Source organism: Micromesistius poutassou (assembly GCF_964030765.1).
Source record: "Micromesistius poutassou genome assembly, chromosome: 10".
Lineage (NCBI taxonomy): Eukaryota > Metazoa > Chordata > Actinopteri > Gadiformes > Gadidae > Micromesistius > Micromesistius poutassou.
In genome coordinates, this window is record NC_140280.1 from 9,731,578 (window position 1) to 9,759,502 (window position 27,925).

The window sequence follows — 27,925 nt, forward strand, 5'->3', positions numbered from 1 at the left end:
AGTCTTCCACTTAGTCATATCTCTTTACTCGTCACCCTGGGCCTCCTTCAGGTCCTCAGTGGATGATACATCCGTTTAATCTCTGAACAGTATTTTAGCCGTTTGCCTCCTTCATCGTTGGCTCCCTTTTCCCCCTTCTAGTTCTTACTTCCAAAGTTCTTCTGAGGGAATTATTGAACATTTTTGAAATACCCGCCATCTCCATCAAAACGCTTGAGTGTTGTTTTGCCGAGCCGCGGTCTCTGCCAAGGGTCAGCCCCATCCCTTCAAACCCAATCAGACACTTTTCGCTTGGCGGCCCGATGCATTTCTCCAGAATACATTCAAGACCTCATTCCATCTGGCTGTCCTTCCCTCATCCATCCTTTGAATGAATCCATCAACACCTCAGTTCCATTCATCCACCCATCAATTGTATTAATCCCTCCAATCCCTCCAGTCCCCCCCCCCCCCCCCCCCGGTATGCCTTCACCCATCCATTAAACCTGGATGAGGAGGGCTGCAGGGACAGCAGATGGCAGAGCTAATGCTTTGTTTTCATTTCAAACAGGACGAAATTCTCTCCCTAATCTTCATCAAACTCATCATTATAATCAATGGCTTTACTGCCATTTGTGATGGCAACCAGGCAGAGAGAGAGAGCTGGGGAAGATGTGCGGCGAAGACGCAGTGGGATGATTCTAGAGACGATTCTCTCTGACAGATCTGTAGTCTGGGTTTTCACGTCACCTTTTGGTATCATCCTCCACTTACCTGGAACCTCCACAGAGGTGATACAGAGAAAAAGGACCAGGTACCAGGTATCCAACCTTTCTCCGATGGAAAACTAAACCAGAAGAGGAGAGCTAAGTAGAGTTCAGCAGTACCATGCGATGGAAAAGAGCCTTAAGAGAGCATGGGTCAGCCACTTAAAAAGGTAAATGGTGGGAGAGCAGAGAACTGAAATAGAAGTAGAGAAGACAGATGGTGCTTTAGAGAATGAAAATTCCCAAATGAGCAACAACAATGATGCATTGTATGTACTGTATTGGGCTAGACTACAGTACAAACAGTCAGACTCACACAAAGCCACAGTCTCACACACACTTATTCACAGCTAAACAAAGACGCACACAAACAACACTGATCCAAAAATAAGTTGCAGTGTCAGGACGGCCATTTATCCAGAACGCCGTCAAGACTGGAACTAGCAGGTAAACGACAACGATCTCTTCGCATACTTTGGACCACTATTCTGTAGGTTTATTCTTCGGGTCTGTACTGCTTCTTGAGAGTCTGAGCTTGGTTGGATCTAATCACAATTTTCCCATGTACCATTACAATACGGTTTACTGTTGCAAACTTGCAAACATCAATTGCTCTTCTGTGATTGGCCAGCAATTGCTAAGGCTCATGGGCAGTGTAGTATATCTCATGGAAAGGGAAAGTTAAGGGAAAGGCTGTGCTTATTTTTTTAAATATTTATTTATTTTATAATGGTCTGACTGGCAGTGAATGATGCCAGAAACAAAATCCAATATCCCAAAGATTACTGCGTCAAACTCCTTCTCCCTCAAAGTAAGCGCTCTTAGATCACACGTTACACTCATCACTATTATAAAACAGGAGGGGGGAGAGGAGGAGTGCTATTATAGTATATTGGGCTTGTTGATTATCTACATAGCTAGGTAAGGCCTACTTGTTGCTTTCCCTTCAGAGTGTATTTCAAATCTCTAATTTGAAAAAGGTTCTACAAATGTGATCACTGAACAAATCACAAAGAAGGATATAACGAGCATATTCATATATGCCTGACTGTCTTCAGTCAGCCCGCTTCACCTGAACGGAGAGGTCACCACTTCTGCACAGTGACCTTACAATCAAATTAGGACTGGCTCATAAATGATGTGGCTCTCTTCAGTAAACCAAATGTAAAATCACGCTCCCCGATCTATACAGTAATAAACAAAACCATGACTTAATCTAAAAGTAGCATTGACTGGTATAGTAGAGTATCCACTTGGCCTTGGGACTGAAGCTATTTCTGGATTATGTTGGTGCAGAACATAGTTCCTAATGATCAGACTTAAATGCATCAAATTCATGTCAATTGTATCTTAAAGATCCAAACATAATGCATATAATGGATAACACTCTCTCACAAGCCGTTTCTCCAAAAACGTCCCCCAAGGAGGTGACTGGGTTTAGTAGGCATTTGACTCAACCCCTTTGGAAGCGAACGGCCGACTCGGGTTCTGGCCCAGACCCAGTCTCTGTGGTAGGGGAGCCAGGCCGGCCAGCCAGTCACTGGTCTAGTTAGTGTGCTTCGTTCACTGAGCTCAGCCCTTCTGCCTGTCAGGACACTGGGCCAGAGAGGGACGCCCGCCTAGAGTGCGGTCTGAAGACGGACCCGGTGACACAGTCCAATCGGCATGGTGTGTTTTGGACCAACTGTTACACCACACGGTTTTAATGGCTCAGCCGTCCGTCCAGTCATTCACTGTTGTCGGTAAGAGAGCCAAGCAAGCTTTCCCTGTGATGTGGTTCATGAAGCAACTGACCCAGATCAGCAGCGCCTGGCTGATCTCGTGGGTTTTCTGTAAAAGGAGGAAACCACTAAACCAAATCATGATTTTCAACCCACAATTGATTGGGCTGACAGGCATCCGTTGAACCATTTAGCCAGTAACTTAAAAGACGCAACTCAGTCGATAAGTCTCTCGGCTAGCCAAAACAACCCGTGGCAAGTTGGCTACACAGTAAACCGGCCAGTCAATCAGATAATCAACCCTGCTATTATCTTCTGTACCAGATACGTGTGCACATTGAACATGTGTGCGGCTGTACAATATGACCCTGATGAATTGGCCAACAAACAAGGACATCCGAGACTGCACTGGATATACTGCCTAGTTCTATCCACTTTTCAGCACCCGCAAGAATGCATTGCTCAAGCCAACTCTCTGCCCTCAGGATAAAAAGTTATTTCTTATGACAACATATTATTATTACTCTCTCGCAGAGTCTATAGGCCTGGGCACGGCGCCTGTTTGGGTCGTGACCCTCACAGTTAAATAGAACATTTCTAATGTGTATTCAACTAGCCATCAATCTGGAAGGCAGCCAAAACAGTGCATCAGCTAGCTGTGGTCAGCTAGCGCACCCTTTGAACCTCAGTCGCCCACTTAGTTTCGTAGTAAACATAATCACAAAAGTGTGTAAAGCAGACAGATACTAGACTTTGGTATCCGATAACAATTGGATTGGAATTCCAACACTGTTACTGTGGCATGTGTTTGCACTGCCATAGCATTTCAACAAGGGTTGAATGTGATTCTATGCGGGAGTTCAAGTAAAGTCCTGCAGTCAGACAGCCAATAAAGCACAACAGCCCGTGTGCCGTGTCCTTGGATGCAAGACTCAAATGTTCGGACAGCTTGGTGTCAAATCCCCGATGAGAGAAAAGGCCCTCTGTTTATACGACGGTTTGAATAGTCACAGTATCGTCTCTGGACAGCTGTCAGGGTTCATTCGTTAGTCCATGTACGCACGCGCCACTGGGTTTGCTCATCAGATAATACACATCAGTTACAACACTCCCAGTAAGAGCTGTGGAGTACATCATGCTCACCAACACAGTAGTGTAGGCGTTTCAGCATGGCTAGCCAACCCATCCACCGCACCATGATGACTGAGTGTGTCGAGACATGGTGTTATCAAAGGCGCTCGGCTGGCTATCAGGCATACATCAAGTGCATGTGCAGTGTGCAGCCCGTTTGCGGCGGGTTCCGAGACCCATTACGAGTGGAAACTATTAGTGTTCAAGCCCCGCTTGTACATCTGTGACCTGTTTTTTTTTTGTTTTTTTCTCACTCATCTTATCTGATGGCGGGGCTTTCCGGAAGAACCCGTGAAGAACAAAATGCAAAACCGGTGCAAGGAGCTGTACGCGGGTGCGTGCAACAATGTGGTGTCAGGAGACGCATGTGCTGCACATCGGCTCGTTTGAGAACTTTAGTACGACTTCTCTCTCATATCCTCATTTCGTCTCTCAAATGTCGCAGTTCGTCGTTTAAGATTTTAGATGCTAGCTGCCAATGGAAATACTTTTCTGCAGACATTTGGCAGCGCAGTGCTATTTTTAGAAACAATTAACATTACTGCATTCCATCATATTGTAGGGCAAACAAAAAGGGGAGCCAGCTAATGATCCGATTAGCTACTGGGAGTAGAGCTGAGAGTCGGGCACAGTAAAGTAGAGTATTGTATTTCCATAAGTGAATAGCATGGACATTTTTATCTTTATAGTTACTCAAAAATGTTTTGTTGGAATCTCTATATCAATGTATTCATCAAATCTGTTGAACCAATACAGCCTGCTGTTTCTAATACGATCGTTTTCATGAAAGGAGGGTTCACATAACAAGAGTTGACCTGATCTCACTGTATCTGAAGGGCTCTCTGCTCTTCCTTTTTTCAAGTTTGGAATGGTTACTCTGAAACGAAAGCACACCGCAAACATTTCATGCCGTCAAGTTCTCTACCGAGGCACAGACAGAGTTGGCAGAAAATAAAATATATATTCTGTATACTCCATGTCAGATATCAATTTCACCAACCATTCCTAACCCTGCCTTGGGCTCTCCTCTGTTCTGTAGTGTGTGCATGCCGTCTCTCTTCAGTTTTACCAAAGCTCTTCAGATTGCTTTAGCATACAGCCCCGGTTCAGCTGTGATTGCCCCTGTCCATGCTGAACCTTATCACTGGAGAGTAATACAGTTTCCACCTGTGTCATTCGCGGTTACTGTTTGCAATCAGCATGAATGATGGTCTCCAGGGACCAGAGTTCAGTTAGAAAACAAAGAACCTACTGTTTTTTGTTTTGTTCCCTTATTTGGCTCAGATATAAGTCAATATCAAGTGTAGCAGCCCCAGGCCTGGAACAAGCCAGAGTGAGACTATTGTGTTGCACGTTTATACAAATAGAGCTGACTTGAATATAGACATATCGTCACATTGAATTAGTTGTATGATTTCGATAGAAACATTTATACTCTTGCATTTATTTGCCAAGCAGTGTGTCATTGTTGGAAGTCTGCGAGGGCTGTACAAGGCAACAACAAAAAAACAAAAATATATAGATGTTAGCTAAACTTGGAGGAATCCGCTGTGATAGCCAGGAGGGAAAAAATACCACGTGCTGTGATAAAAAACAGATATGCTATAAAGAAAGATAATATCTGGTTATTTAAGTTTCAGGAAAACTCCTTAGGCTGGAGCGCTACCAAACATCATGTGCCAGAATGTAATACTGCAGTACCGAGTACTGATCTCAAAGACACAAAGTCCTTAGCTTTGTACGGCGACACAGCTCACCGCTCAAGATTAAGCAGGAATATCATTCCCTCCTCCAGCCAATGCTTAGGAAGCATTGTTTCCTTACAGTGTAAATGTCAGGTTGTGGCTGGTGCAGCGGTTTGCATCCCAAAGGCTTGACGCTATGCTAGGAAAGAAAAAACGATGCATTGCCAGGTGATAAGGAGGACACAGGAGAGGAAAATGTATTAAAATAAATGTGAAAATAGACAAAAGGAGGATTTCATGTTTGTTGATCCTGCTGCCATATTGCTGGAAGCGATGAACCAATACATTAAAATAAGCCCCATCTTGTCTGTCTCGTTGAGAGCGAGAGCGAAAAGAACGAAAAGAGAGAGAGAAGAGAGAGAGAGCGCAAAAGAGTGACAGTTGGTGTGTTTCGATCCAGCTGTTTTTATGCAAATGTACAATTTGCAAAAAAATCTCAAAATAAAAGAATAAACCGTTATGGGAGCTGGAAAGAGTTGGTGTGTCGATAAAAAAGGTTAATATGGCTAAATACACAATGACAAGAGATGTACTAAATACATTTTAATAAATTATGGTCTACCAAAATTCCGTGGCTCAAATTTCCCTCAAACCTCGCATGCACACAGGACTGTTGCCAGAAGTCTTCAAAGAGCACATGGCTGTTATATCGGTGTCGGTGAACCCGTTCAAAAAGGTCCATTGTCCAGTGTTCGCCTCATCACCGAGCTCTCCTTTCTTCCGTCGGAGGTTTGACAGGTGCTCTTTTGGTTAGGTAATCTGGTAGTGCCCTCTTCCTCTGCAGTGGAATAATGTCACAGAGAGAGCGAGGGAGAGAACCTCTCATGTATGTTATTATTTCCCTTTCCCTGAGTCCTCACTGGGGACGGAGGCTGTGGACTGGCTGCCAGGGCCTCATCCACTGTCTGCACAAAACCCAGCGTTACACAACAGCCTAATAACTTCCCCTTGGCCCTCGTCAGCCCACGGAGAGACGGGCCGGGGGGAGGGATAGACAGGGAGACGGGGAGGGAGAGTGGGGGGAGACAAACAGCCACACTCTGGCTGTGTCTTACTCACAAAGTAAGAAGGGGAGGAGAGCCAAAGGGTAGGAGGGATACACAGAGAGAGAGGGAGAGAGAGACAGAGAAACAAAAAGCAAAAAAATAGAGAGATAAATGGGTAACAGGATTATAGTGATAGTCATATGAACAGATTATCATTGCATGACAATCTGTTATACAATGCTTTGGCACTATAACAGTGCATTATATGGCTGCCAATAATAACAACTTGTAATTTGAGAGCGGGAGAAAGGAGTTCAGACAGAACATATTTTGAGTGAGAGAGAAAAAGAGAGTGAGGGAGAGTGAGGGAGGGTGAGGGATAGAGACACCGAATAGAGATGGACAGGAGTAGAAAGAGGGAAGAAAGAAGAGAGGATTAAGGAGAGAGGGATGGAGTTAAGGGATAGAAAACTGTTGAGGAGATGTAAATAGAATGATAGGACAGACAAAGAAAGAGATACACAGAAGGATGAATGAAGGGAGAGAGAGCAAGAGAGGGTTGGGGGAGATACTGGGCTGGTTTGAGTCAGACAGACCCCGCAGCCTTTTTCCTCTCCAACCATTTTTGGATGATGTCATTATTCATATAAAAACACACACCGCCAAGGAAAACTGTTTCTGAGCCTCAGGCTGAGAGGAGGGGGAGCGAGAGAGAGAGAGAGCGAGAGAGCAAGAGAGCGAGAGAGCGAGAGACAGATACAGAGAGGGAGAGACAGAGAGTGAGAGAAAGAGTGAGAGTGAGAGAGAGAGGTAGACAAAGAGACAGACAGTAAGAGAGAGACAGAGTAAGAGAGAGGAAGACAGAGAGACAGAGACAGAGAGAGACAGATAGTGAGAGACACACAGAGACACAGATACAGAGAGAGAGGGAGAGAGAGAGAGGGAGAATGCATTTCCGTCCAAATGTATCTCACATTTTTACAGAATTTTACGCTACTTTCTGACGGAAAACATTGAGAAGAAACGATTTGTTAATGTTCCGGTTTCCGGCAGCTATAAGTCTGTTTGTCTACCGGGACACAAACAGAAATTTGATCTTTTATATTGAGAGAGAACTAGGTCACATTCATTGTTGAAATGATACGATTTTGATTTGATAATTAGATTTGAAAATATGTAACCATACATCATACAAACACAGACCCACGAGCAGCCAGGGGCCACACCGATCACAGAGCCACAAGCAGCCAGGGGCCACACCGAACACAGAGCCACAAGCAGCCAGGGGCCACACTGAACACAGACCCACAAGAAGCCAGGGGCCATTGCGAACATAGACCCACGAGCAGCCAGGAGCCACAGCGAAACACAGACCCACGAGCAGCCAGGGGCCACCGCAAACACAGAGCCACGAGAAGCCAGGGGCCACAGCGAACACAGACCCATGAGCAGCCAGGGGCCACAGCGAACACAGACCCACGAGCAGCCAGGGGACACAGCGAACATAGACCCACGAGCAGCCAGGGGCCACAGTGAACACAGACCCACGAGCAGCCAGAGGCCACAGTGAACACAGACACAAACTCAACTTCTGGGGGGACCCAAAATGTTACCACTGCAGAAGAAGAGCAGCAACAAGATGACTGAATAGAGCTCTAGCATGAGTGCCAGACCAATGTCAGAGGACAGAGCTCGGTGATGGAGAGCCAGCTGGACACCCGAAATGGTTTGAACCAATAATATGACAGTGATGAGCTCCTGGAAGAGTTCTGGCGACAGCCCTGTGTGCATCCAAGTTGATCTAGCATGACCCGAGGAAATTAAGTTGCATGATTTCTGTCATCCTTTTTTTCACTTCACATAATTTTTTGCCTGCATGGAAACACCAAAGGTGTAATGAACTTTTATGATTAGAAAGTGCTCAGACCCAAGGGGGAACAGAGACTGACGTGAGGAGAGATGATAAACAGCAAAAACAATCCAAAGAAAAAAACTGACAAGATAAAGACAGACGCACAGACCACAGAGAGACCGAGAAATTCATGTCAAAAGTATGCAATGATTCAAGGGATAGATAGGAAGAGAGAAAGAGTGAGAGCGGTGATAAGCATAAGAAGATAACAGCACCTGTCACAATCTCACATATTCCCACCCCATCTCCCCGTTCATCCCATCTGTCTACTCATCTGTCTATTCATTTCCCCATCAGTTTATCAGTCATTATGCTATCGCACTCACAGTGTTGGCATAGATGCATCCATCCTCACAATCTCTGACAGTACCCCTCTTCCTTTCCCCCTCCTACGCAACCTCTCAGGCCATGTGTGTGTGTGTGTGTGTGTGTGTGTGTGTGTGTGTGTGTGTGTGTGTGTGTGTGTGTGTGTGTGTGTGTGTGTGTGTGTGTGTGTGTGTGTGTGTGTGTACACGTCGCTGTTAACATGTTGTGTGTATGCGTGGACAACACTACGCATGTACACATACACATGAGCGGACCCAACGCAGATAGAGTTGGCTGCTTCCTGACTCATCTACCATCTATTTAAAGTCTTAACTGTATACCTGGTGATTTCCACAATTCATGCAGGGCTTTCATGTTGAGTTCTCTATGGGAGAAATGCATGGAATATGTGTGTCATTAAGAAAGAAAAGCAAAACAGGTGACGGCTGGGACTAGCAGTGAGTGATCCCTGAAGTCAATTAGAAGTAACTTTAAATGTTAAGTATTAGTTAATAATCCACCTGTTTGATTTATCTGTGACCTGGCTCACTGTGATGTGGTAAGAGGTGGAAACATTGGCAGGACAAAGGACTCACTGCAAAAAGCACAGCAGGATGGGTGTTGCTAAAATTCTAATGTTTGTGATTAATGTCTGCCTTTTGTTTAAACATTCATAATCTTGAATTATCTCGACTTGTGTGTGCGTGTGTTTTTGTTTGTGTGTGTTGTTAATTAGTTGGTTTAACAACACGTGCACATATAACACGTACATGTGCAGCCCTCAGAGTCGTAACAAGGCCGTCTGAACACTTATTAGTTTCTCGAGTGCCAGACTAACCACGAGCACCCTGACCACAGCTGGATCAGAACAAGAGAGCCACAATGCTGTGTCCTGGCTCTCCCAGACTGTATGTAAACGCATCAGGGTACACGCCCCTGTGTGTGTGTGTGCATCAGCGTGAACACCCCTGTGTGTGTGTGCCTTCATCAGTGTTCACGCCTCTGTGTGCGTGTGCGTGTGTGCGTGTGCGTGTGCGTGTGTGCAGCAGCAGCGTGCATGCCCGTGTGTGAGTGCATCAGGATGCACGCCCCCTGTGTGTGTGAGTGCATCAGCGCGCACGCCCCTGTGTGTGTGTGAGTGCATCAGCATGCACGCCCCTGTGTGTGTGTGTGAGTGCATCAGCGTGCACACCCCTGTGTGTGTGTGTGTGTGTGTGTGCGGGGTCTCCTGCCTACCGGACAACAGGCTGGGGGATGGCCTCCAGGTTGGCTGGGACCTGGACCCCCTTCTCCCACTCCTGCCTCCAGGGATCCGAGAGCACATAGAAGTCGCCCAGCTGGGCCGAGTCCGCCAGCTTCATGGCCGTGATGAAGTCCGTGCGGAACACCTGGGTGGGGGGGAGGCAGAGAGACGAGACCCGGTTAGCACTCCCTGAAGGAATGATGTGGTCCTCTCCTGGCGTTTGGTTGTGGGATTGACGTATCCTCCTTCTGTGCGCACCTTGCTCTCTAAGTATTATGTGTTTCTTTGTTGACTTTACAATGCATGAGGAGTTATTTCCAATTTCAAACCAGTACAATCATAACAGAACATCTTAATCTCAGACTTTGATTTTGGATCTTTTCTACAATTTCCGCAGGATTTAACTAGAGCGATACCAGGCAAACATTTCAGATGCCAAATGAGTCCTTTGTTTGGGTTTGGGCAAACAGAATAATAATCAGCAGAGTAAACAAACATCATGCAAGAGTTTCCACACAACATACGAGTGCTTTGAGCAGCATTGATTAATAAGATAATAGCACAAATACAAATACGAGAGATAATAGCTTATGGACAGTCCCAGAGCAATTGTTTTCCTAACCACTGACGCAATAAAAAGACATTACTCCCAGACTCCTCTGAGTCATCTCCATGTTTCAACCCCACAGACATCCCTCATGGTAAGTATCTGTAGGAGTGTGTGACCCGTCCTTCACTCAACTGTGTGAAGGACAGGATGGCAAAAGGTGGAGAGAAGGGTTGGAGAGAGAGGTGGAGATGGGGAAGAAGTGAAAGGGTGGTGGGGATACGGGAGGAGGGAAAAGAGATTGGATGAGCAGTGGGAGGTAGGGAAATGGCAAGGTGGAGAGGAGGGAAGGCTGGGATGTGAGGAGAGAGGAGGAGGGGGGGGGAACAGGCAGATGAAGAGAGGGAGGTGGATGAACGGGGAGGTATGGAGACGGGGAAAGGGAACGAGGGGAGAAGCAGGGAGGTGGAGAGAGGGAGGTGGATGAACAGGGAGGTATGGAGACAGGGAGAGGGAACGAGGGACGAGAGGAGAGGCAGGGAGGTGGAGAGAGACAGGTGCTGCTGCATTGAATTAGAGGCGTTGTGTTTATTTTGAAGTCAGAAATAAACACAACGCCTCTGTTGTGACAGTCCTTCTACCAGTGGGAGACATAAGGCATCTGAATGCAGTGTTAAGGCTTTCCACTATGACAAAACAAGCCAATCATGCCATGGGTGTAACAGTTACCCCCTGATGATAGAGCAGAGGACTTTATAAACCAGGTTATGATTGGAGTGTTGGTAAGCTAACACATTTCCTCTCTGCCAGTAAAAGGTCATCTGCAAAAGCATGACTGCACTGATAGCAGGTTTGTGTGTCTGTTTTAAGATACGGATACACAGGTATGGACACACACACACACACACACACACACACACACACACACACACACACACACACACACACACACACACACACACACACACACACACACACACACACACACACACACACACACACACACACAATGTCCCATGTCTTATTAGCCCTCTATCTCAATCTATTTGTCTCGGTCCTTTCCTTTCCCTCTCCGTCTATCCACACGGCCCTGTCCATGAGCATCTCCATCTGGTGCTAATCCTACCTCTGTTTCTCCATCACGCCCTCCCGATGGCCTCCACACAACGCAACAGGGTGGAGCCAAATCAAACCAGTTCAAACAAACCGAGCGAGAATCACGGGATGAACCCGACACGAGAACGAAGGGCTTTGATTTGCTAGGTAATATTTCATAGTATCTTTGATGGACAATAGGAACAGAGGGAAAGGGACAGAATGAACCATGCTATAATTACTATCACTTTGATCGGAACTTACATGGGACTTGATAAATATAAAGATACATCTTCCAAATGCAAGACGTAACTTGAGATTAATATAAGGTTCAGGCTGACTTATGTCCAAGTTAGCCATGTTTTGTCAACGGGCAAAAGGCGGCACGCAAATAAAGAGCAAATAAACAAAATTATATTTGAGCACACCATGCGCAATAAAAAAAGAAGAAAACAAATCAAAGAAATATTTCAGCACACCACTCGCAAATCGAATAAACACAGATGATATGTGATCACAGGACACTCTGCTGTGGTCCGGAGCTGTGATAGAGGGGGTGGGGTCGGGGGTGTGCGCACACGTGTGTACCATTGCCCCACAGGGAGTTGCACTCGCACGCGTTTTAGCCCTCCCACGGAGACAACGAGGCCGAGGACGCCTTCTGGAGGACAACCAGAAGGTGCTGCGGCAGCATGAAGAGGGGACGCGCTAGTAACACAGGATGGAGGGACGAGGGGGAGGGGGAAGGGTGAACGCGTGGTACGACGCCGTATGTCACCGTCAAACGGACGGGCGAGAGAGGGATGAAGCGGGCGAGAGAGACCAAGGTGACGCGTCACTGTGCTAAGGTTAGATAGTGGTGGCACCATACTGGAAGGAACGAGGGATGAAAATGAGGTTGAGGAGTATGTTAAATGGTTGTGTTTGTGTGTAGGCAAAGTGACAGGCAAGGACGGAAGTAGGTAGGTAGGTGTAGGGGCGTGTGCATGCGCGTGGGTGTGTGATGATTGAACATAACGTGCCTCAGCTTCAGTTGCCTGGCTGCTGTGTAAATAAAAAGTAAAGAATGCCAATGAGCTACAGCGTGTGTGCGTTAGCGGTGGGCGAAATGATAACGTCTGCATTGACATCAATAATAACATGCCCACGTAACGGCATGTTGCATCATTGAGTACGACAGTTGGCGCTGAAAAGACACACACGTTGTGTTCAGCTAGCTTGAAATGGCCCTTTTCCATAACCACGTGATAAAAACAACAGAAACGGGCGCCAGGCCAGCGGGCGGTGGGACCAGAGACACACAAACACCCTGGATGGAGGAGAGAGGCTCGAATCCGGCGCAGATGAGTTAAATCCCAGACGTGGCTCAACTTCGCTCGCCTGGAAGTTGATTTGGATTCCAGGTGGTAAAGAAAGTTCCACAACAGTTCTGTTTCATCAACTCCGTGTTAAAACACAGCAACGGGTAAGCCGAGCATAAAATACTGCAAGAGGCCACTGCCCTGGCAAAATCACTCAAACTCGTCTGCCCAAATTGTATGAGGCCACTTATGATACCATGACCCTTAATTTTAAAACATACATTCCCATTGACATGTATTTTTCTTTTAATACACCACTCAGTAGAGCTATGCTGCAAAAAATGTTACGCTCACTTTGTATGTCTGGACGTTCCTGGTCATTATTGTAAACCAACACGGGACTCTCATCCTCTCCAAGCCAGCCACACACATGTAAAACAAACCTGTTATTCTCCGCAACAACATGAGACGGCAGGGGCTTTATTTTGGACTACTATACAATACATCCTGCTTCAAAAGATCATATCAACAAATAATAAAACATATTTAGAAGATGTCAGGGAAAATCGACAGAATTTGAAATAAATGGACAAAGGATAATACAAAGCTAAGCATGGTGACTTCAGATATCCTCAACCTCTATTGTCAGTTCCTCTATTGTCAAAAGCACACACTTTTCGCATTAATTCATGAAAATGAGCAGCACAAAGCATTTTTTTATGATGACGAAGCCACTTGATGTTAGGGGCAAGTACCCCTTCTTCGTAGCACTTTTTTTTGACAGGTTTGACAAAAAAAAAAGAAGAGATTTTGTGGAATAGAGGAGATGTATGAAAGGGCACATTCACACATTCAGGTGAAGCAACAATGATGGCTTCTGTACATCACCAGTTTATAGTGTCAGTCTGTAAGACTCTCGCTTTCATTTTTGTCAAATCCGTTTAAAACAGGTAGTTCACATTATTACTAAGGAGTGATACCGGTAATGAATCCTATATTCATGCCATTGTGGGATTCAAGAACATTTCCTGAACCACAGTCTTATGAGTAGCGGACCAACAGATCTACAAACAGCCAGACAGACAGACTCATAAAAATGATGAAGATCCCCTATTCCTAAATCCCACCAACTCAGCAACCTTTAAAAGAAGAACACACAATTGTACCATCTCACATACTCCCATAAACACGTCTTGTAGAATGATCAATTATATCTCTCACACACACACACACACACACACACACACACACACACACACACACACACACACACACACACACACACACACACACACACACACACTATCAGCACACATTCACACTTCTTTTTCTGTCAGCAGCTGTGTTGTGCTGAGTTATGAGCCGCGCGGACGCAGGCCCCTCATTAAGTCCAATCTGGGTCGACAGCGAAGACGCGGAGAGCGATGCCAGCTGACAGGCTGACGACATTAAAAGTCGCATGGAGAAACGCTGGCCTGCGTTGGAGATCATTAAGAGCAGCTCTGTGCATAACAAAATAAGGAAATGAGCCAAATGGTGTATCTATAAGTCTAAGGAGCACAAGTCGATGGATGATGCATCCATCACTCGGCAGGAATTACGGTCGATGGCTGATGTACCGCTACCCATCACCTCCAGGGAGAGCAGCCAGTAGATGGATGCTTGTAACCAGGCCGTCGAGGGGGTCTGGAAATTGATGAGTGATCATTGATCTGAATCTCTTGCTGTTGGTACTGTCACATATTATCGGCCTCCTCTATGGATATAGTGGTATGGAACCACAGCCTTTAATTGTTATTCAACTAGTCTCATGAAAGAGATGTTATATTAATATCCTTAGTCTGATGGCAGACTGAAATCTGGGCACACGGGACGTTTCATTTTGGTTTGCTTCATATTGTTTTGGACCAATCATGTTGCTGGAGGCAGCATCTGTGGGCGAACACAAACAGTCTCAAAGTTTCAGATCAGAACCGTGTAGACTGGCCAGTGTGAAAATACAGTTTTTAAAATGCCTTTTTGAAAGCTTCCACTCATGAAAAACATAGAATCAACATAGAATTCAACATAGAATTTCTCGAAACAAGAAACGAGGCTCAACTCCATCCTTTCAGTGTTTGGTTAGGGTTTTAAAGTTCCTCATCTTCATAAAAGCTGGTTGTGAGTAGGAATGGTCTTCTAATCAGGAGCGTCTCTGCTTTCAGCTTCACAAAGTTCTGGACGCCTTCCCAATGTCAACCCAGTCTTCTGCGATTAAAGTAACGCTGATTAATATTCTCCAGTACTGTGCCATTTACAGGGTGAACGCACACGTCCTAATGTACCTTATATTCCTTGTGGAGCGTAGGAGGGTAGGAGGGTAACTTTTGAGTCAAATAACCGTTAATGTTACTGCTTAGATGTACTTTCATGTGTGAGAGCAATAGGTCAGGATAAACACTGAACCATATGGGGCTAGTCTATATTTATAATCCACCTATTAATAAGGTTGGTGCGCACGCACAATACACACACAGCAACAATACCATGCCATAAGACCTTTATATATGCTATAAAGTACAACAGAGAAGAGGATAAAACTTTCATACACACTGACATTACCATCATCAGACCACAACACCCACTTAAGCATACACAAGACACGCAAGACACACGAAGATGAACACACACACACACGGCGCTTGCTGTGATACGAGTCACAAGATAAGGCCACTTTCTGTCTCGGTCCCACACCTGACTCTCCAGGTGGTTATGCACCAACCAGCCTCCTTCCTGGATGGCATCAGCTGAAAAAGGTTAAGAGCAGCCAGAGAGAAAGCTTCTCTGCCAGTCATTACCTTCGCAATCATGCAAAGGAAGGTACCGTTTACACAGCATTGTGGGCAGGCCGTTGAGGCGGAAGCAAAGTGACTCCAATCATGGTGAAAAGACTGAGGAGTGCTTTTATGCGAGCAGCTGCTCCACTCTGAAGACTTCCAGGCAATTAGCGTCAAGATGCTCCTTAAGATGACAGTGTAAAGGCTTGTACACACAACTGGGCCAATACATGAAATTGAATTACAAAAGGGAATAATGATGGAGATGTTGGAGATTGTTTTGATTATGCGGGAGATCCACTCGGGTTGGAAGCTGGGCATATTTTGTATTTACACCCTTATATTATCATTGTTATTGATATCTTCATATAGCAGTTTAACGAAGATCCAAACATATATTTGGTAGAAGATGCATTGTCACTCTGCTAAATTCCTCTGTCTACTAAGATGATTAGCTCTACTAGCCATCACAGCTGTGTAAATAAATAATGACGGCCCATTTGCATGTTAAATGTTATAGATTCACCATGAAATCACGGTTGAGAAAATGTCCTTTTCTTAACGAACACATTTTTCTTGAAGAATAGAATCCCATTCCTCCAACCCTGCGTGTTTTCCTTGGAAACGTCAGATAGAGCAAGTATGCTCTGAATGCCATCAGTTCTCTTTTAAAGGTTAACTGAAAGTGGCAGCTGGTCACAATGATGCTGTGCCTGGAGTGACGTTTTGTCCAGGACTTGCCTCTTTCACCCCTCTCTCATAGTCTCTCCTCATCTCCGCTTGAGACGGATATTTGGCTTTCGTTGATATGGTCTTTCCGATTGTAGCTGTTTCATTCACATGTCTTCTGACATACCCATCTATAATACAACAAGGTGAAATCCTCCGGCATCACCGGCTGAATATCATGGCAGACAGAAATGAAGCATCGTCAAGCTGTGCTTCAGCATTCAAATAATAAATGACATAGCTAGAACCGGCCAAAAAGATCCAGTTGAAAGGATTGCACATGCGTCTGGGCATTAGGCAGATGTACACAGATGTATACTGTATGTATTATAGACACACACACAGCAGACTTTAACCGCGTCAGAGCAACTGGTTCTGGCACTGACACGTGAGGGAAAGAGAAGAGAAGAAAACAGAAAGGAAGGAAGAGAAGGAAAGGAGGAAGAAGAACAACAACACTTATTCCCCAAGTGTCTTGATGACCTGGCTCTCAGTAGTGAGTCACAGCAGATGTCAGCTAATTTTAGCACCATCACAGATGCAGGCCTCACTCTAATGATTGGCTGTCCACAGGAGCCTGGGAGAGGCATGCGTGTGTGCGTGCGTGTGCGTGTGCGCGTGTGTGTGCGGTGTATTTTTAGGCAGCATCAGCATCATCGCCATGAATCAAGAGATGCAAGCGGGCTGGTGAACAACACACATTCAGCCCATTTCACACATTCAGCCCATGCTGGACATTTAAAGGCATATGGGTCAAGGGTGAATGGGAGCCGGTGTCAAATCCCTGCTTAAGACGTTTCAACATTACCGGTTAGGGTTAGGTTATGTTCCAGCACCACCATATGTCTGAAGAACATCATATTACCGGCGTAAGCTTGCACAATGTAGCAGCTTGCTTTTTTGTCAAACTGTGAGCCAATCACAACGTTTTCACTCTGTGCTCCTCCAGCAGCTCAGCTATGCCAGCAACACAGGGGCCACCGCACGTGCCATGGGCCTCCACCTTTTTGGCGTTGTCTTTCTTTGATTGTTTGCCTGGTTTCGAGGACATTTTGCCAGGTTTACATAGATACCAAGTTAATTGCTCGTTGGTGCATATTTGAAGAGGTTTGGGGTGGTTAAAACTATTATTTTTTGAAAAAGTAATGGGAGAGCAAAGCTAATGCGACCACTACATTCCGATCCCCAACCGGAAGTCCCATCACAACGTTTTCAACGAAGTGATGAGTTAATTGCCGGCTCAGAAGTGTAAACAGCGTTCTTGTTATAGATGGTAAACACATGCAGGGGAGAAATATAAATCAGTGTAAATGGTTTCCTTACAGTGGATTGGACAGCTCCCCAGATCGGGTTAGGACACAGGTTTAATCAAATGACAAATGATAACTTGACGAATAGGACGGATATTGCTTTCAAAATGCAGCTATTTTGGAGGAAAAGTAACACGTCATTACTGGGAAATTATGACAGGACTACAATGGCGTTGCCAGTGGTCTTGTGTGAACGCAGGAACTGGTACTTTGACTGGTAAACGTAGTCTGGCAATTTTAGGGCATTCATGTGTGAAAGGGGCTGGTGACTTCAGACAACCATGACACCCTTTCTTAGACACTACTCCCTCTAACAAGTCATACTCGTGCCTATTGCTACAAAGTCCTGCATGTGTCTGGCATGGATATATGGATACATAAAGAAGAAGAGAATATTCAGAACAGAAAGACAATTTATACAGGGCACATGAAACAATACACACGTACGGTACCATACAAGCTTTTGACTAACAAATATGATTATAACTGTTACAATAGTCAAAGGTATATGTCACAGGTGTTATATCAAAATAAGCTGTTGAAATTATTGTCCTTGGCGGCCTGTTGCTGAGGGGTTATTTTACAGACAATTACATAAGCCCAAAAGGACAACTCTAATATGTTTATCCAATTCACATAGAAAAAAAGGGGAATTGGTTTTACATTGTGAATTGAGAACTTTGACAACACAGATTTTACCCCACCTTGGAAGCTTTGGTGGTGATATCACAAGTAGCGATATCACAAGTAGATCAAGCCAACACGGTGGGATATACAAATAAACATCAGAAACAGGATCTGATCCTTCAACAGTGGGACATGTGGTCATAAGAGTTCCCAAAAGGACACATTGAAGAATTGTGTGGGTCAAGGTAATTACCAAAGACACTCCAAGCAATTAAATGGTTGTAAATTGTTTTGCCATTCTTCATGGGGCCATTTAGCATAATTACGGGAAATGTACTAAGGGATCCACAGTTTGGACCAGGTAAATGTGACGCAAGCAGGCAATACAGAGAGTCGCTGGAGCAGTCGCGCAATTCAGCTTCCAGGTGTGTATCTATACAAATATGAACCAGGGTGTCGCTGGAAAAAGAGTGTGCATAGTCAGCAACACTTCTGTGGATAAAGGTTGAATTAAAACTGGGGCAAGAGAGTGAGCAAGCGAGAGCGAGGGAAGATAAACTCAACACTCCCTGCTCACACTAACGAGCGAGCACAAGCACACACATGCACCGGTACACACACACACACACACACACTTTGCCAACACAGCACGTTTCGGCATAGGATCTGGTGAGGGGGGGGTGTGATGGTGGCTGTGACCTAGATATTCCTTCTTTTTTTTAACAATCAAACACTGCAATTATGATAAGAATGTGCTTGGTGTTTCAAGCAGAGTGTTCAGTGTATTGTGTTTACAGCTTTAAGGCTTAAAAACAAGGCATTGTTGGTTAACTCCTGGGCGCTGTTATTGGATGCTGCTGCACTTTGAGGAACAAGAAAATCTGAGAAATTTGTGAGCAGTGGAGAGGAGTTTCACTTGCCATGTAATGTCGCTTATCATGGGGAGCAGAGAACTCAAGTTTTTTTTTTTTTTAAGTACACAAACAAACTTAACAGCAGTCTTCGAACACTCCAGATTGAAGAAATTGTTGATGCGTTTGTTTTCTTAATTTGCAGTGTACCACATGAGTTTGTCATGGCTCAGAAGATACCACAATGAGGGAAGAAGTTTGGCTATGCTTGTTTTAATCACTCTCTGTTTCTCTGGCAGCTTGGAGTCCCACTCCCAAGTGCTTCTTTGGTGATCACTGAGTGAGACAGAGACAGAGTGAGAGAGAGTGAGAGAACGAGAGTGCGAGCGAGAGATCGAGAGAGAGTGAAAGAGTAAGAGAGAGTAAGAGAGAGAGAGTAAGAGTGAGAGAGAGATGAAGAGCAAGAGCAGTGGACAGCTCGTCAGTTCACACCTGGCATAAGAATGTGCCGGGACTGACTACTTGTGATCGGAATTCACTTCACCACACTATAATCAAATTAAAACCTACATCATTGTGGTTTGCAAAGACATTGTGCTCCGCTGGACTGAGGCAGCAATGCAATTCCACACGCATAGACTGCTGCAAATAATACAAAGAAGAAGAATGAATCAAAGATACAGACAGAGTTCATTCCTCCAAAATCAGCCAGTTAAAAGCATGTGGCATGATTGTTGAAAATTTAAATTCAGCTGTTTCTCCATTCTGGGCTACTGTAGAAACATGGTGGTGCAAAATGGCAGGTCCCTGGAAGAGGACCTGCACCCTCTGTAGACTCATTCTAAGGTAACGAAAGCACAACCATGCTTATTTTCTATTATTAAAACACTTATGAGGATTCTATTGAATTTCTGCTAGATGCCACTTAATTCCCCACACAGCACATTTAAGATTGCTGGTTAAAAATGTGATTGAAACCCCTTTGATAGAATTCTTGGTGTGCAGCAAAGTGGATCAAACAGTTATTTGAGATACCGAAAATCAATCAATTTATCCATTGTCCGTTCCTCAGTCAATTTCCCCCTCTAGAAGCATGGTATTAAACACCCATGCTTCTGCCCTTTTATTCCATAACCCCCTCGTCCCTTTGTCTATCCCACAGATGGACAAACAGATGTGTGTGTGTGTGTGTGTGTGTGTGTGTGTGTGTGTGTGTGTGTGTGTGTGTGTGTGTGTGTGTGTGTGTGTGTGTGTGTGTGTGTGTGTGTGTGTGTGTGTGAGCATCATGTTTCGGCTGGTGTGTGTCAACAAGCATAACGAAGAGAAAAAGAGTCCCAGGATTCTTAGTGTTTCCCTAAGTTGGCACAGTGTGTGTGTGAGTGAGACAGTGAAACATAAACTCCATGTATTTCTCCAGATGTTTGCATCTGGTTGCCATGGAGTTTCACAGCTGTGTCTTCCAGCCTCTAATGAGCTACTGCAGCTGTCAAACTGGTAAGACACTGAGGCACACGACACACACACACACACACACACACACACACACACACACACACACACACACACACACACACACACACACACACACACACACACACACACACACACACACACACACACACACACACACACACACACGTGACAGTGAAAGTGCGAAAGGGGACAGAGAAAAAAATGTTCAACCGATTCCACCAACACCACTTCCTTCCTCCCAGGGTGCACTGGGGTAGCATGCAAAACCTGATAAATTCATTGTCATAGTTGATAATAATAAAAAAATAAATAATGAAACTATGAGGAGAAAATGTATCTACGTGTGATGTTTCCACAGGGCAGATTCTGAAATGATTTGTAATGGCCAAAAAAAAAAAATAGCGACCACTGCCAAATATCTATACATTACCGGTATGCTAGATACAGATCAGCAAAAATAGAGGAGCAGCGAGAAATTATGTCTGTCAAAGCGAACAAAAGAAACATACACAATGGGGTGTAGCCAGGGCTCAAAGTGGTTCATATCCAAGAATAAGATTATAGAGCATAGAGAAGAAGGTAATGTGGTTCTCATCAGGTGATGAGATCACAAGGCCCCTGGTGTAGATCAGTGTGATAAGATCAAATGCACCCTCTGATATGTGGCATGTGCACCGTAGAGCAACAAAGTGGGCAGAGCTCATGTGATATGTACACTGTAGAGTTGTAAAGTCGGCGGAGCTTGTGGTTCCACAAGTAAAACCCCAATTCATTTTCCTGTGTGAGTTTCACCTTTTCAAGCTAACTAATAAATAACATAATATACAATCACTGTAGGCTCCTGGATTATGGCGGGATCATATAAGGTTGAATAATTGCTTTCCGTTGTAAGTTCTTCAACTTAGATTTTGAGAAATAACGTTTTTATTATTTATAACCAACGTGTAGCACAATAGTGTTTTTTTTCAGTCTACGGTACAGTCTATGGTTAAATAAAACTTTCTGATTATTAATCCTGTAGCAGCTGTATGGACATACTCCGTAGCAAGGTACAAGTGCAGAAATACAAACATTAGGAACAACACAGAGGAAACCGTCTGCTCGAACCCGGTTAAACCAATACTGCCTGAGGTTAATTAACATGGAGGGCATTGGATGAGTTAGGGGTGGATAATGAATTAATAATGAGGGTCAGTGAATGAACCAGTAGGCAGTGGGTTACTCTGCAACAACATAGGCATAGTCGTGGTGGTGAGGATAAGGAACAATAAGAAACAATGTTCCAGTCTCTCGTCAGACAATTTCACATTTTTGAAAAGATGTTCAGATAATACACTCCAATAGTGTACAAAACATAGACTTTGTGTTCACCTGTTACTGTTTGATGCCTGGTATGCGCATGCAGGTTTTTTAGTCAAACCCCACCGAAGCATTTTGAGCCCTTTAATCAAAGATATGCATGTACATGGACACAGTATTGTACCTTTGCCTTTTTCTTGTTGAGCAACAATTTTGTCACACTAGTTCAAAACTGTTTGCAATAATGATAAATCGAGGAGAGAGTCACGTACGTTTGAAGTTAAAGAAATGCTCCAAAGCCGAAACTGAAAAGTGTCAATGAGGGAAATAATGGGCTTTTACTTCTGGGAACAAGGACCTTCCAGTAAAGCTCTGTAACTCTATGGTCTTTTGGTGTTCAATACTATAAAAGATCATACATGACACCCATATGAATTGACTAAAGTCAAAGAATAGAATCATACCATATAAAAAAACAAAACAAGATGAAAAATAATATAATATAATAATATAATATAAAAACAAGAAGTTTTTATATTATAAATTTCCTTTAAATGGCACATTGTTTTAAAAGTATAATTTTTTTCGATACAAACATAAATGAAATCCAAATTAGTGCATTTATAAAAAGGAAAGGTACGGGATCGAAAAATGTACATCAAAATATGTACATCTAACGTGAAAATGTACAATTCAATTTTACATATTGCTTTATCCATTTAAATGTCACACATCAAATCATGGAGTTGCACAAATATGTCTGTCCAATCCCAGTGGATTGAAACTGCTAAAGGATAGGAAACGATCAATCAGGCATTCCTCAGACTATTATTACTGGAATATGCAGATTCAAACCATGGCCTTTTGTCAGGCTAAAGCCCCATTTAAGCTTGATGATTTTGAGACCTTTTCTTTTATTAAACACTTCAAGTGCACAAACACTTCAAAAACAGAGCATGGAAATCATGCGTAATTTTCCAGAGGCTTCATTCCTTGTCCGTTTGCCAAGGGTATATTTGATACATTATTAATACTCTTCTATTATATTTATATATATATATATATAAAAAACATTACACAAAATAGCCCAATATACCTATATAGTGCAATAATCCCTTCCCGACTATACGAGCTGTCTTGAGACCCCCACATTACATGACCATCGGAGCCCACTTCAGACCGGATCGCCACCCCTCCGGGTTGTTGCCGGGTGGGTAAGAGTGTTTACCCCCCCACCGGCTTCACTCCCCTCGCACTGGGCAGAGTTATAGCGATTGTGCAGAGCTGGAATACATCAGGGAGCAGTGCGGCGCCTTGAGTCCTCTGACTGGAAGGGATGGTTCTGAATTAATAGTGGTCTATGCCATGCAGCGGGTCGGCTGTTCATCCCACTTTAAATCTGGATGGTGTCGCTATAAACGTATCAAAATGTTTTACATGCTCCGGTTGGTGGCAGGAAAGCATGTTTTTGTCCAACAGAATCCGAATGCTCCCAGACTTCAATTACACTGAAGGATCCAACGACCTGAAGGTACAGAACTCTGACCACCGTCCTGTCCCTTCATGTTCTCCGTCCTGTCCCTTCATGTTCTCGCCATTCAGCTTTGCGCCAGGTGCAAATTAGCAACGACACATGCGTCGGTGTAGAAAGTCAATTGCGCCGGGTGCAAGATAGGGCCCGAGGACATTTAACAAAACCTGCAGTGACTGTGGTAGATGACAGCCTACGCCAAAATTAACCCCTTACCATTTCGGTCTTCTGGGGTTTTCTGTGCGCACACGAATGTACGTCTGTGCGTGTGTGCATAAGTGTGTGCGCATGCATGTATTTTCCTTCCTGCGTATGCGTGTTATTGTCTGTGTGTGTTTGTGGCCGGCTGTCTTTCTGTTTTTGTGTGTAGATAAGCATTTGTGCCTTCATTCAGTTCTTGGGAGGGTGTGAGAGTATCCTTGCACTGTTTTGCACTTTTCCCCAGGAGGGAAAAGTGAAGCAGAAATGTTTTCCTTATTTAGGAAAGTGTGCTTTTCCATCGAGTTCGGATTCTAAACAAATAACAATGATTCCATAGCTTGTACCCATTATTATGGCCATGTGAATATCGGATATGTATGAAAATTAGGTAACATTCAGTCGGGCAGGATAAGAAAGGAACTCACTATAAAGACTAACTAAGGAAATCAAAAACCATAATTTGTGCAAAACTATGAAACAAACGTAGACCCATGGTCGTTTCCATGCCTGGTTCAATGTTGTGTTAGAATTTTCCATTTCATTTAGATTCACGAATTTCCCCTGCCTTGAGACGACAGATACAAATATTACACTCTGCCTACAATTTCATCAAATGGAAACAAAATAAGAAAGAAAGATTAAAGCCACTGGTGAGAAGTGATGGCTGAAGGGGAATACTTTCATAGCCTTAAATAGAGGCTTGTTAAAGGAAAGAAGCAACGCTGTCATTACAGTCACAAGAGTTTTGTTGCGTTTCACTTCACAGATCTTTTTTTAACCCGCCTTCTCGCATTTAACATGGTTTGATTTCACCTTTCAACAGGCACATGTCCTCAAGTGACACGTTCTCACGCCTGCCCTCGGCATTTCCCCCCGCTAAAAGCAGAACTGAAGATCAGTAGCAAGGTAGGCACAAATAACAACGGCTAGTCTGTACACGAAAGAAACACCTGCAGAACAACGGAAGGCTTTAGAAAGACAACCAACGAAAGACTTTAACAGAAAACGACTTAAGAAAACCACCGGGGAAGAAGATGTCATGAGAATAAGACTCAAGCACAACTTTGGAACAAGACGACAATTCTAGTGTACTTAAGAAGCCGGCCTAAGAAAACCACTTAAGACAACGACCTTAGGAGAAAACTATAGACGACTTGAAATGAAGACCACTTTAGAAAAAGAAGAAAAATGTAGCCTAATACCAATTTTGAAGTAGACTATGTAAAAATAAAGACACTTGAAATTGGAAATGATACTTGATTATAAATAACATGCTCAAACAGTTACATTTTTCATAGATTCTTTAACTAAGGATAATATTGACATTATGTGGGATTTGTGTGTCATTACATATCAAAAAAGAATTAGCATTTTAAACCAGCCTTTCCAAATACGATTGAAGCCAGAAATGTCACTTGAAAATGTTTTAAATAAAAGTAACACAAGAAAATAACCACAAGGATAGAAAACAGAGAAACCGAGTAAGAGAGAGAAAGCCTCCAAAGAAGAGCTCCTCATCTCTGGGCTCCTTCACAAAGGAGAAGACAGGGTCAGTTCATTGGAGATACAGCTAGCAATTACGGTCTGAACCGCTTCCATCAGCCTGTGGTTAACTACAGGCAGCGCTGCATAGAGCAGGTCTCAACCCAAAGAGTCACAACACATGGAGACATCTGCCAATGACCAGGCGTTCGGGGCTCAATTGGAAAAAGGTGTTTTCTTCCATCTTATTCTGTATTAATGTCACGTTTAAATGGTTACGTTAACTTTAACTCAGGATTCAGTTTAACTGTTTCTGGAATTTCCAAACTAGCACTAGGAGCGACATGATTATTGGAACCTTTTAATTTCAAATCATGCTCAAATGTAATTCCTGGCGTGTGGTATAGGGTATCATACATGAGGCATAAGGTTTTATACTCTACTCAAGGCAAAGCCCTCTTGTTATTGAATGGATGAATTACTTTTTGAGGATGATTTGGAACCTTTTAATTCAAAATCATCCCCAAAAAGTAATTCCTGGTGTGTGATATAGGGTATCAAACATGAGGCATAAGGTTTAATACTCATGGCAAAAGCCCTTGTTATCCAATGGATGCATTACATTTCCCTTCCAGTAATAGGCCAACAGTTGTTTACACCTCAATTATGTCAATGACTTTGTGGGAACTACGGTCTTTGAGGCGCTCTCAGAAATGAAAGTAGATGGCTTGTAGATGGGAAACAGACACGCTTCTCCGACTGAAGCTGGAGGAATTTGTCATTTGGCAGAAAATATAAACACCACAAAAACTGCCATAACCCGGCAGTACGGCAGCGTTCTTCTCCCTACGAGAGCAGAGCGCGCTCCTCCTCGAGGGGGTGGCTGAGACTCTGAGGGATCATTTATCAGCAGCCTGTTGGGTGTTCCACAGCATGCGACTCCGGCCGACCTTATCTGTGCCGTCTCGGCGTTGGGCTGATTTAACTGTGGTGGAGCGCGTCGCTGCATTTGCATCGGATTTCCAGTGTTTTGTTCCGCCGGTCGGATTTACGACCTCCGCCGCGGGATCAGGACTTTCCACTCGTAAACCATTAGAGGAACCGAACCGCACGCGCGGCTCGGTGGGTACGGTGTGACACGGTCGCTGCCAGGGTTAGTCCTTTCATTCAGTGCAGCCCAGAGCCTGAGGGCGCCTCCAGCCCGAGGCAGGCCTCTCCCCAGTGGGACCAATTATGAAAACATGAATGGACATACCGGTACAATACCATTTGACACCAAGAACAACATCCACTACTGTAATTACGGGAATATAGGCCGCGGCCTATATACACATTTTAGACAGATTGCAGTTGTGCGGCCTATATAGTAGTGCGGTCTATATATAAAAGGTGTGTGACCAGAATCTGTCTACAAGGATCTTGCCGAGCAGCGATTTCGCTCCCCTGCGATTATGCCCTGTATTCTATACAAGTACCTTTCAAAAGGTTTGTGACACGATCGATATTCGCTTAATGGTAATCCCCTAGGTTGACCAAGTTACCTACCTAATAATAATAATAGTGATGACATACATGCACACAGTGCTCCACAAACAAGCCAATCCAAGTCCTCGAGCGCCGTTCAGGTAATCTTGTCTGCAGAATGAGTCGGGTAGTTGACCTACGTTTCAATGAGCGGAGGTGTGCGAGGAAACTGCTGCCAAAGACAAAGAAATTGTACATAACAAAGCTCATACAGCTTCAGTTGGAAATGGCTCGGCTCCCTGAAGTCTGACGGAGCAGACTAGCATTAGGTGCAAAATATGTAGGCGACCAGACGTCAGCAGAACAGGAATCACCCCCACCCTGTTCCACCAACAGAAAGGTTCAACCCACCACTCTGAAAGCTAGAGTTTGCTCTATCATGCCAGCCTCAGCCCAAGTAGCAGCCACCAGCCCGGCCCTACTGCTAGGCAAATCTCTGAAGTTTGAAAACCAACAATTGGTCTGCTTTCTCAGCTATTACCCAATATGAAAATAAAAAGGAGGAATACAAATGAATCACACTTGGAATAAGGCATTTGATCCAGTAGGAATCACAGCAATTATATATACAGCAAAAATCTGTATTATAAACCATAACTAACCCTCTGGTTTCTTTAAGGTTCTGTCCAAAGGTGAATACTCTTAAACCTGTTAATTGAGCATTACTATTATTGTATTATAATATTATTAATATACAATATTATTATGTGGTTTTATTAAGCCATAGCTGTTAGCAAGGGCTTATGTACAGTCTGTGTGGTCAATATGACGATTCATGTAAACAAAGAGGCACGGGTTGGCCAACATTTATAATACTAGAATATATCAGTTAAAGCCAAGGATGTGATTTTATTGATAACATTATTGAAATCACTATCGATAAGCATTGACTTCAGATAAATCCTTTGTTATTTTAAGCTAAGAGAGATTGCTGAAACGTTTGCAGGTATTTGCAGGTTTTGCTTTTGTGGCTCAATAGCAACTTTCTGAACTTATTTTCTAAGCTGAACCTTGAATTGATTTAGAAACGAAGACGGAACCTCACCTCTGATGGCTTCTTGTGCTGTAGGCGGACCCAGTTGCTGTTGGTGCCCGTGTTCTTGGATGAACTGGACCAAGACATCACCTGACCTATTGGGGAAACACCACCACAGCAAAGAGGTCAGTGAGAAATGAAACACCACGGCCAATTACTATTATAATACCAGCATGACAGAAAATGTGTAGTGGGTCGGAAACATTATGCATAGGTGGAAATGTAGTATTTTAAGTATGAGGTAATTCTTATTCTTAAGTAATCATTTCCCAACACTGGACGACACATTGATTTGAGTTTTATAATTTTGCAT

General features: G+C 44.0%; 1 protein-coding gene across 2 annotated transcripts in view; it reads right to left on the bottom strand.

Annotated features, from left to right (window-relative positions):
- Positions 1-27,925, bottom strand: part of jade2 (jade family PHD finger 2) — a 128,042-nt gene that overhangs the window by 81,039 nt on the left and 19,078 nt on the right. For both annotated transcript variants that reach the window (XM_084474620.1, XM_084474619.1), the window contains exons 3-4: positions 27,622-27,707; positions 9,784-9,935 (exon numbers count right to left, since the gene is read on the bottom strand). In XM_084474620.1, the coding sequence (XP_084330746.1) occupies positions 9,784-9,935; positions 27,622-27,707 (238 nt within the window). The remainder of the gene's footprint in view (positions 1-9,783; positions 9,936-27,621; positions 27,708-27,925) is intronic.